The sequence below is a fragment of the Nannospalax galili genome, unplaced genomic scaffold, assembly GCF_000622305.1.
Source record: "Nannospalax galili isolate Female #2095 unplaced genomic scaffold, S.galili_v1.0 scaffold660, whole genome shotgun sequence".
Classification (NCBI taxonomy): Eukaryota; Metazoa; Chordata; class Mammalia; order Rodentia; family Spalacidae; genus Nannospalax; species Nannospalax galili.
In genome coordinates, this window is record NW_008349073.1 from 1,811,916 (window position 1) to 1,823,795 (window position 11,880).

At 44.2% G+C, this 11,880-nt stretch overlaps 1 protein-coding gene across 1 annotated transcript in view; it reads right to left on the reverse strand.

Annotated features, from left to right (window-relative positions):
• Positions 1-2,907: 2,907 nt before the first annotated feature.
• Positions 2,908-11,880, reverse strand: part of Fam71f1 (family with sequence similarity 71 member F1) — a 16,071-nt gene continuing 7,098 nt past the window's right edge. The window contains exons 4-7 of the mRNA XM_029570030.1: positions 9,737-9,858; positions 5,492-5,529; positions 3,765-3,932; positions 2,908-2,924 (exon numbers count right to left, since the gene is read on the reverse strand). Of these exons, the coding sequence (XP_029425890.1) occupies positions 2,908-2,924; positions 3,765-3,932; positions 5,492-5,529; positions 9,737-9,858 (345 nt within the window). The remainder of the gene's footprint in view (positions 2,925-3,764; positions 3,933-5,491; positions 5,530-9,736; positions 9,859-11,880) is intronic.

Below are 11,880 nucleotides of genomic sequence, written 5' to 3' on the forward strand. Positions count from 1 at the left end.
GGATTTGAACCCAGGTCTTCTGCAAGAACAACCAGTGTTTTTAACCGCTAAGCCATCTCTTCAGTCCCAATCTTGAGCCTTTTTTTTCCAAGTTCTTTTACATGTTACTGTTTTTTGTTTTCTAAGTTCTCCAAATTATGAGTACTTAATTCAAGATTCCATGTGGTAAATTATAATGTATCTTTTTCTAATGCAGATAGCCAGACTGCTAACCTTTAAAAGAGCTATCATATTTGCCTACAAATTATTTTTATTTTTAATATTTTATTTATTATGTGTTGATATTTTTACTGCTTTGTTTTTGCTACTGCTGGAACACACAAGTCTGCTGGAGCTGTTTAAAAATACTTATTGGGGCCGGGTGTGGTGGCACATGCCTTTAATCCCAACATTTGCATTTGTGAGGCAGAGGCAGGTGGATCTCTTCAAGTCCAGTTTGGTCTACAAAGTGAGTTCCAGGTCAGCTGGGGCTACAGGAAGAGCCTGTCTCAAAAAGACAAAACAAAAATAAAAAAACCTTATTGGGGGGCTGGAGAGATGGCTCAGCAGTTAAGAGCACTGAGTGCTCTTGCAGAGGACCCAGGTTTGATTCCTAGTACCCACATGGCAGCTACAAACCGTCCTTAACTTCAGTTCCAGGGGAATCCGAAACCCTCTTCTGACCTCCACAGCATTGCATGACATGGGTGCATTCACATACGTGCAGACAATACACTCATACACATAAAATAAAAATAATAAATAAAATATTTTAAAAAATACTTATTGGAGGCTGGGATGATAGCTCAGTGGTTAACAGCACTGGCTGCTCTTCCAGGAGATCTGTATTAGATTCCTAGCGCCCACATGGTGGCTAACAACCATATGTAACTCCAGTCCCAGGGAATCCAATGCCCTCTTCTGACTTCCTCAGGCACTGTACAATATGGGTGCACTTGCACACATGCAGGCAATACACTCATACATAAAAATAATAAATAAAAGCTGGGTGTGGTGGTGTATGCCTTTAGTACCAGCACTTGGGAGGCAGAGGCAGGTAGATCTCTGTGAGTTCAAGGCCAGCCTGGTCTACATAGTGAGTTCCAGGCCAGCTGGGGCTACATGGAGACCCTTCGTCTTAAAAAAAAGACACTTGTTAACTGCTTTCTCTGTAATGGGGGTCCCAAAACAAATCAAAACAGTTATCCTGCTTATGTATCTAAAACTTTTATCTCTTTTTGCGAACTTCATGTCTCTCATGGCATTCCCTATATAAGCCTAAGGACAAGCCATAATTAAACTTACTCATTTATTATTAAAAAATTAAATACATAAACAAAAAAGGGGGATCAGGGATTAACTGCTGAGGAACAAATTATACTTCAAATCTTTTAAAAAGAGCTTATATTTTAAATTTAAAAAAATGTTTCTCCATTCTACACCATCCCCTAAGCATCTTAAGTAACTAGAAGTTTTACCAAAACCCATGGTTTTATATAAACTCTCTTAAGGGCCAACTAATATCTGGATCCTGTTCTTCTCAGTAACTGGAGCTGAGGCCCCCTATCTGTGCTTTCTCCTACAGGCCTCTCTGGATTGCAGTGTGACAGGTAAAGCCGTACCAGAAGGCAACAACCTGGTACCTGAAGAGAGACCCTCTCTTGAATTTCGACTGCATGAAGTGCTGTCCTGTTCTTGTGCCCTTTCCTCCCAGTGCTGCCCTGCCTGTACCACCTTTTCCAGAAACCTAAAATGGTGTCATGCTGCTACTTCAGTGCCATACCCCATCCAGCCCACCCCTAGTGACCACCCTGATGGGCATGCTTCTTCTTTCATCAAACAAGGGAACTGTGAGAATGACTTTTCTAGGAATGCTTTCCTTTACAATATGGATAGACGTCTTCACTTATAAAACAAAGAAGGAGCAACTTTAGGAATGACTTTTACAATATGGATATAGTCTGGACTAATAATGTTTACCTAACCTTGTAACCAAAAAGTTAAAATGTAAACAAGCTCACTGAGTCATCTGCTTCTCTTGTGACCTGGGCACCTGACCGTAATCCCTCAGGACCCCCACCTTGCCCTCTACCCAAGATAAAGAAAGAATGTGGATGTGCCTGACTCACACAGCAAAGCCCTGGAGGCAGCATATTTTTCTCTGTGTGTAATATTCTAGGCCTAGGGACCAAAGGGCAAAATTCTCTAAGGTTAGGGTAGATCCTAGCTTCTACTTCCCCATTCCATGCTGGAGACACTGTTTCAATAGAGAATGAGTGAAGCCTGGCTGGAGAGCAGTTCTGCAAGACATCTGAAGGAACAAGGTTCTCAGAGTTTGGGTTCATTCTTTGCCTTAAAATTAATGATAAGGGTCAGGCTGTTTCTTTTTTTTTTTTTTAGGTTATTTCTTTACTCAGGTATTACTGTAATATGGCTTAGAAATGCTGTACCATGGGAGGGCAGGAAGAATTCTCAAGGGAGGGGAGAGGGAGAGAAGAGAGCAATGGGATGTAAGTAACATGAAAGCAGAATAGGGGTTGTCCTAGTTTGTTTCTCCATTGCTGTGACAAAACACTCTGACCACTACCAACTTGGGGAGGAAGGGGTTTATTCAGCTTACAACTCCCAGGTTGAAGTTCATCAGGGAGCCCAAGGTAGGAACTCAGGGCAGGAACTTGGAAGCAGGAGCTGGAGCACAGGTCATGGAGGAACACTGCTTACTGGCTTGCTCCCCTGGCCCCTGCTCAGCCTGCTTTCTTATGCAACACAGGCCCACCTGCCCAGGGGTGGCACCACCCACAGTGGGCTGGGCCCTCCCACATCACTCATCAAGAAGATGCCCCACAGACATGGCCACAGGCCAGTCCAATAGAGGAAATTCCCCAACTGAAGCTCCCTCAACCCAGGTGTGTCAAGTTGACACTAAAGCTATCCAGCACAGAGGTCTATTTGGGAAAGAGGAGGGTTGAACGAAGAGGAGCAGCAGGAACAGGGAAGGGCAATGGCAGAAAGGGATGTACAAGAATGTATGTATAATGACATATGTGTGAAATGTCATAATGACAACTTTGCACAGTGGCAGGATCGTAGTCATGGAGGTTTATCTGAGGTATGATTTGATTATTGCTAAATGAAAAGAAAAAAATGCAATAATGAAACCATCGCTTTGTGTGCTAACATAAAAATTAATTTAAAACAAGCATTTTTGCAAATATAGAAATAAGCATTTTTATTTTAAAAAATTAAAAAAATATGAATCATCCACCTTCTTTGGAACCCTCAGAAACAATGTCTACCAGGCACTTCACAGTGCTTATTGAATAAATGAAAGATGAATGGGGGAGCCTTGGAGTGTGGAAAGAGAAAGGCTAGGATTCCCCAGGAAGCTGATCCTCATCCAGCCCTGCAGTCGATCTCATTCTCTCTTTGTACTCCCCCATCCTCATCAGTAAGAAAACTCCAGGGAAGAAGGGAAGGAAGAGCCACAGGACTCGCCAAAGAAGATGCTCATGCCCCCCCCCCCCATACAGCGGGGAGAGAAAGCTCTTCCCATGAGCATCATCCTAACAGTGTGTGTCCTTCAAAACCACTTGTGGGACCTCTCAGGTCTTCTGGAGGTGCCACACTCAAGGCAGGAATACAGAGGGCTGAGGTCATTACAGCTAGGACCCCCATCCCCAACACATAGCATTCTGGAATCACCTCAGGACCCCAGGACATAGTCCTGGGCTTGAGCTTGAACTCCAGTCTATCCCAGGAAGGCCACCAGATTGATTTCACCATACCTCTGTGTAGGGACAGTTGTGGCCTGCTGGAGGCAGCCAGAGTACCGAGGAGTGAGAGAGGCTGTGGCCCGGAGGGATTCTCTCTTTCCCACTCTCCATAAGTGAGCTCATCCCTCCAGCTGAGATCGCAGGTGCAAGGGATACTGTCTTCAGGGGGAGTAGCTTTCTCTAATCAAGAAAAGGAATGTGTTTGCACTCTGGTTCACAGAACCCTCTAGAAGCTAATCAACAGTTGGGGGAAGAGGGAGATATGATATGCCAGGCACTTCAGACAATTACACACATTCTTGGGCCTTTCATCCTTATGACAACTCTGTAAAGGCAACTCTGACAACCCCCATTTTGCAGATAAGAACTGTGAGGCTCAAGGAGGTTGATAAACTTACTAATGGTTACCTTAGGAGGAGGCAGAGTCAATCTTCAAAGATGAGCAGCCTGGCTCCAGAGCCTACATTCTTAACCACTATGTCCTGTGAGCAAGATAGCCCCATAAAAGGAGAGCAACATGCCAGGCTGGTGGCACACACCTTTAATCCCAGCACTCTGGAGGCAGAGGCAGGCAGATCTCTGTGAGATCCAGGCCAGCCTGGTTTACATCATGAGTACCAAGCCAGCTGAGGCTACCAGGAGACCCTGTCTCAATAAGAGCGAAAAAAAAAAAAAAAAAAAAAAAAGGAGAGCAACTGTATGGAGCCCTATGGAGCCCTAGGGTTGGACAGATTAACTACATACGTTTCCCCAGGAGATTCAGCCAGCTAAACTGGCAATGGCCTTGAACCCAGGAAATCAAAGTCAGAGCCTGTTCTTAGACCCGTTGCCCTTGGTACTCAAAAGGTGGCCTAAACTTTGGCATCATTTTGGAGCATGTTAGAAATGCATCACCTCAAGATGCCATGCCTACCTATTAGGCTAATAAATTAGAAGGGGAATTTTAATAAGACCAAGGGGTCAGCTTGTGTACCTGCTAATGGGGGTATACAAGTGAACTTTGAGCCTCTGGTTGTCTAAACTGAATCTCTCCCCCATCCCCTAATCTCCAGGCTTGCTTTGAGTTCACTCTGTAGCTGAGGCTGATTTTGAGCAGCTGATCCTCTGCCTCCCAAGGTCTGAAATTACGGGCACCAAGATCTCTCTTTCTCTCTCTCTGCATGTGAAGGCCAGAGGTCAGTCTAAGGTGTCATTTATCCCTTGTTTTTTGAGACAGGGTCTCTTACTGGCCTGGGGCTCATCAACCAGGCTAGGCTGGCCAGTGAGCCCCAGGGATCTACCTGTTTCCATCTTTCCAGTGCTGGGATTGCAAGTTCATATTGCCATGCCCAGATTAAAAAAAAAAAGATTTATTTTATTTTTAATTATGTGTCTGTGTATGGGTATGCAAGCAAACACGCAATCCCCCCACCTCCCACCGAAGCCAGAGACTTAGATCCCCTGGATCTGGAGTTGCAGGTGGTTGTGAACCATCCCACATGGGTACTAGGAATGGAACTTGGGTTAGGGTCTGTCTGTGGAATTAGAAATGAAATGAAGAATATGGAAACATCTCAAAAATACATGGGTAAGACTTGGGCCCCAATTGACTTCAATGGCTCAAAAGCCCAGAGCATAGAGATACTATAGTACCCCTGATGTTACCAGGAAGGTCGGAGGGGGAATTACAGGGGGTCTGAATCCTACACCCCACACAGTAGCTAGCTTGCCTGGGCATGCAGCCCTGCACTCTTCCCTACCTGAGCTGGACTTGTTGATCTCCATCTTTTTGCTTCTTCTGGAACTCCAGCCATTTCAGGGTCAAGGAAATGAAGATCAAAAGTTAAGGAACAGAACATTGAACTCAGTTTTATTGTTTGCCATTTTGTTTTGTTTTTTGAGACATGGACTCATGTATTTGATGCTGGCCTCAAATTCCATATGTAGCAGAGGATGACCTTGAACTCCCAATCCTCCTGGATGCTAGAATTACAGGCGTATGCCACCATGCCTGGTTTATGTGGTGGTGGTGGTGGGGGGACCAAACCCAGGTTGTGTGCAGGTTAAGCAAGAATGCTACTTACTAACCACATGTTCAACCCTGAACATCATTTCAAAACTTACTCACAGTTAGATTTTTCCTGATACAAAAGATTTAGAGGCAGTTATAAATATGGAAAAGGTCAGATGTGGCTATACTCAGTGAGTGTGACCCATATTAAGTTTCCATGAGAAAAGGGAAGGGGGAGGTATGAAAAGAGGAGGTAGGGAACAGAGACTATAATGCCCATAGATTTTGCCGAGGAGGGGGTTATAGTTCTATCTGTTGGATCTTGCATCTCAGCTATGCATACTCTTTACTGTTAAGTGGCATGTTGCTGCTAAACTGGTAATACCTGCAACCAGACTGGAACCTGTCTGAATGAGGAGACAGCTATCACCTGGGGCTGGCTTCTGTGAAACTGGGATCTAAATGCCTGTGTGAGACCCTGTCTCAAAAAGACCAAAAAAAAAAAAAAAAAAAAGGTGTGGGGGGGTCTTCCACTCCTTGCATCCTCCCTGCCTTGTTTTGTACATTCTAGCCCAGGCTAGGTTGCCATAGCTCCCCAGTGGAGCTGATCTCAGAGTCTCTCCTCTCTTCTACCTCCCTTTCAACCAACTGTCACAGCAAGAGTGACCTTTTCTAAATGTAAATTGGAGCACAGTCACCTCCATGTTTAAAATACTGCTAAGGTTCCCATTCCACTTAAAGTTTAAATTCTTCCATATGGCTTCTCAGGGCTGGCCTGGCTGGGCCTCTGCCCCCTTCTACATATTTTCTTCCCCAATGACTTTCCTGCCCTTTCCAAACTAAACTCCTCTGGACAAAGCCTCGGCCATTTGCTTCTTCAACCTGCCTGGCTCTTTCTCTCTCTCCTTTATTTGGCTAGCGCCTGTTTCTCCACCTTCCAGAATTAAAAGCTGTCTGTTCAGTCAGAGGTTACTGGTGGGCCCCTAGTAACCCTGCTTCCATTTTCCTTTGGGGACAGAGCAACTAATTTTGTGTTTTGTTTTTGTTTTTGAGACAGGTTCTCAACTTTATAGGCCAGGCTGGCCTCAAAGTGACAGCAATCCTCCTGCCCTAGCCTCCTGAGTGTTAGGATAATGATCATGCATCACCAAGCCCAGCTGTGATTTAGTAATTTGAAAGTCAAAAAATTACTTCAAAATACCTTGCTGTATTAGAACTTGACACTCTCTAGCTCCAGAATATGACTTCTTACATAGCAATTTCTTAATTACAGATTCCCATATGTTATATAGAGTGACAATCTTCAGTGTATATTCCTTTGTACCATGAAACTATTAAGTCTTTCCCAAGACCAAGTTTGTAATACACTTAATATTTATTGGCCTTATTCATATCTGCTTCTCAAAGCTAAGTACTTGAACTCATTTAATCCTGACAGTATCTGGGCGAGGCTGGCACTGTACTCGTTTCCATATTATAGAGCTGAAAACTGATGCCAAGAAGAAGGCTAAGAACATGAAGCAGTGACTGAGGCCCTAGTTGTGAGCTCCCCTCCCCTGAGCGCCTTCTTTTTAGCTTACTGCTCCAGGACTCAGAAAGACAGGCTGTGGGCTTTACCTCTGAGCTGCTAGTCTAACTGCTTTCTGTTGTTACAAAAATCTCTCCCCCTGGGCTGAGATGCAGCTAAGTGGTAGAACCCTTGACTAGGAAACCTGAGGTCCTAGGTTCAATCCCCAGTAAAGGGGAAGAAAGAAAATTGTCTTCTATAGCCAGGAATGGTGGTATAGGTCTATAATCCCAGTATTTGGGAGGTAGAGGCAGGAGGACCAGGAATTCAAGATTATCCTTGATTACATAGGGAATTAATTTGAGGGCAGCCTAGGTTACATGAGAGCCTATCTCAAAACAAATCTCTCTGTCATTTCAATTTTCTCTCCTGGTGAAATTTGCTGAACCCATTTTGGTTTCCTTCTCCGTTTAAGCCACAATGACATGCACCAGGACCTTGGGCCCTACTTCATCTTTGTTTTGTGGTCATGATACCTTCTAGTCTAAGAAGTCTTACCTCCTGCTATACAAAGAATTATGGGAATAAAGGGGAAGAAGGAGCTCAAGAGAGGTGGGACCATAGCATACAGAAACTATCAAAGGAGAAATGGGGAAAATGGGGACACTTTAGATAGGGAGGATGGAGAGGGTGGGGAGGAAGGATAAGACAGGGAGAGAAAGAGGAGAGGTAAATAGTACCTAGCTAGTATGAAAAAACAGAGGGAATTGTATTATTCCAAAAACCTACTGAAAAATTACACAGACAATATCCCCACATGAGTCCATGAGTATAGCTGAAGCTACATAACAAGAAACAGTGCCAGACAGGAGAAACTTTCCTTCAAGTTGTTGGCCAGGGTAGTTCAAGAGACTCCCAAGATTATGAAGACTATTGCCACCCAGTCCTTGATTGCCTCCCAGAACTTGAAGGTAAGACCCTATTGCTGAAGACAGGACATACTTTGGACACAGAATTTGGAGCAATGGAGCTGGGACTGACCTGGAAGCCACCTTCCCTGAAGGCTAGCTCTCATAGCTTTGGAGAGCACTATACATGTTGGTAAGGGAGCACATCAATCGATGGTCCAACCCCAGCTTCAAGGCCTAAAAACCACACCACTGACCAGCACAGCAAACAACACTGGTGCAGTAGTGGCACTTTTATCTTGAAGGTAATCAACAGCTAACTGAGTGGACTTAAAGCCCACTCAATGGGAGGAAACTCATGTGTGGTATTGCAAACCTAGCCAAATACACATAGCTAGAGAGGTCATAGATCTTAGAGAAAACCCCAAGGTTCTCATATCCCTAGACAAATGTAATTTCTTACTATCTGCAAAATATGGATCCTTAAATTTATATACACGTGTCCCAGTTACCACCCATCAAAGTCGTTTCTTTTTCAACAGAGATTATTACAGAGTTATACCACTGGTCACACAGAGATTCTCTGTGAATTGCCCAAGCCTAAGTGTCACCTCTAGGATGCAACCTCTACACACAAGACTCATGGAACATAGAACAAGGGATGAAGAGAACACTAATGCATCTTTCAATTCCCATCAATGATGCGCCCTCATGCAACAGAGGGCCAGGAACACAAAAGGTCACAAATGGCCAAAACAGAGAGACTAAGAGTCTACAGCATGTGGGTCCTTGGACAGGACTCCTATATTGAGGTCTACCCACCCAGGGCTCAGGGACCATTGCAGAAGAGGGGGCAGAAAGATTGTAAGAGCCAGGAAGCATGACCATGCGGAAAAAGTTCTACAGGTACCTGGGACCCTTCTCATACAAGCCTACGACAATGGTGTCAGGATGCACAAGACCTATGCAAACTTAGGCAGACAAAACCCAACACAGAACTGTGGAAATGAACAGCAAGCCTCAATCTTGTTGAAGAATTATTGGCAGCTGATTAGGGCTGGGTGAGGAAGAGCTGATCTTCTTCAAGGAAGGGACTCTAGATAGGCTTACTAAATCCCAGTGGATGAACTTGCATTGAGGGACATCTGGGGACACTAACTTTATATGATAGGCCTTAACACAAATGACAGAGCATATGAACTCCAGTGAGGGGTGGGGGAAACTATAGGAGGGTGACAAAGGGGAAAAGGATATGAAGATGATTTTATATATGAAGTACACAAAAATTCAATAAAAAATTAAAAAATAATAAATGTAATCAATGAAACAAACAAAAAAGAAATCTTCCCTCCTATCTCTCTTTTTTGTACAGTTCCTCCTCTGGAGTCAAGCCTACCCTGTTTCCTGTGTGGAGATAAGAGATGATGGCAAAGGGGGCAGGTAAGGTTGCTCAGAGACTAGGCACTATGTACGATAGTATGTCATATCCCTCCTGTGATCTTCAACCATACGTCTCATATTGGGACCTTCTGGGCTACAGGCAGGGATGGTAGGGGCTAGGCCAATTTAAGTCGTATACCTGAACTGGTTCTGCTGATGCAAGTCGGCAAAAATCTGTGAGAGGGCCTCACTCTCCCCCTTGACCACCAGCTGCATGAGGCTCTCACTGGGCTGGGGGCCTTGAGGTTTCTTCAGCACTAACTATAAGGAGAAAGAACAAACAATAAACAAAATAAATAATTAAGACTGAGGGTCACTGCATTTTCCTAATATTAAGGTCCAGCCTCTGAAGTATTGGGGCCCACATTCTCCATTAAGCAGCTGTGTTGGATAGCTTCAGTTGTCGACTTGACATACCTGGGTAGAGGGAACCTCAGTTGAGGAATTTTCTCCATTGGATTGGCCTGTGGCTATGTCTGTGGGGTATATTCCTGATTGTTGAGTGATGTGGGAGGGCCCGGCCCACTGTGAACAGTGCTACCTCTGGATAGGTGATGCTGTGTTGTATAAGAAAGCAGGCTGAGCACAGGCTAGAGGAGCAAGCCAGCAAGTAGTGTTCCTTTATGGTCTCTGCTTCAGGTTCCTGACCTGAGTTCCTGCCTTGGCTTCCCTCAGTGACAAACCATGACCTGGGAGATGTAAGATAAAATAAACACTTTCCCCAAGTTGGTTTTGGTCAGTGTTTTTTTTTTGTTGTTGTTGTTTGTTTGTTGTTGTTTTTGGTCTTTTTGAGACAGGGTCTCCCTGTAGCCCCAGCTGGCCTGAAACTCACTATGTAGACCAGGCTGGCTTTGAACTCACAGAGATCTGCCTGCCTCTGCCTCGAGAGTGCTGGGATTAAAGGTGTGAGCCACCAAGCCCGGCTTGGTCAGTGTTTTTATCACAGCAGTAGAAAGCAACTAGGACAGCAGCCATACCAGTTGCTCATGGAAGCAATTATTTTTGTTGATAGCCTTGTATGTGGTATAAATATCTTGGTGCTTTAAGGATAAGATCTTTACTGTGTACTTGTTAGCATAAATTTAGTAAGTAATCTAGTCCCATTAATATACTTTAATATGGTTTACTGCTTAACTTGTTAACACAAATTTTAATAGCTAGTGCTACTTGTTTTAATACTTAAATGTAAGGACATTCTTTAGTATGAGAACTTAATGAACAGTTCAGAAATTGATTCATCCAAGAATAATGCTATATGCAGCAGTTTTGTGTATGTGTGTATGTGTATGGATGTACATGCATGTGTGTAGTGTATATCTGTAACTGTAGGTACATATACACATGTGAGTACATGTGTGGAGGCCAGAGGACAATGTTAAGTATCTTCCTCTATTACTTTCCACCTTAGTTTTTGAGACAGGGTCTCTCACTGATCCTTATGTTCACTGACTGAGCTAGGCTGGGTGGCCAGCAGCTCCAGGGAGCCTCCTGTCTTTGCTTCCCCAGTGCTAGGATCAGGCCTCCAGGCCTGGCTTTTTATGTGGGTGCTGAGGATTGAACTCGGGTCCTCATGTTTGTACAGTAAGCACTTTACTAATTCAGTCACCTCCTTGGCCCTGCAGCTGTTTTTATACTTGGGTAAAATTGATTTACTTTTTGTTGCTTAGATATCCTAAAGCTGCTCCAGTTGTACATGCTGCCCATATCCATCCATCCACCCCTCCATCCATCCACCCATCCATCCATCCATTTGCTATGTATTTGTTAGGTATCGAGACAGGTATTAGGTTTGGAGATCACTGAGGATAGTTCCTCTCATCATAATCCACTTTGGATCCCACTTCCCATTTCCCTAGTATCAACAAAAAGGGAAACATCACAATTGTCCTTCAAGATTTAAAATACCCTATGAAAAAGTGTAGGTTTCAGGGCTTTGTTGAGGCCCATTAAAGGAAAGCTACTTCCAACCTGGCCAAAAGCAGTCTGAGTTCCACCTCTGGTCCTGGGTAGAGGAGACATGACATTCTGATCTGGCCCAAAGATCACTTTACACACTATTGTCCCTTTTTAAGACTTGATCCAATTGGGCCTGTCAATTTCCTGGCCAGGAGACCACCTCTCAAAAAGTCTGATTCGGGCTGGAGAGATGGCTCAGCAGTTAAGAACACTGACAGTTCTTGCAGAAGACCCGGGTTCAGTTAAGAACACTGACTGTTCTTGCAGAAGACCTGGGTTCAAATCCCAACACCCACATGGCAGCTAACAACTGTCTGTAACTCCAGT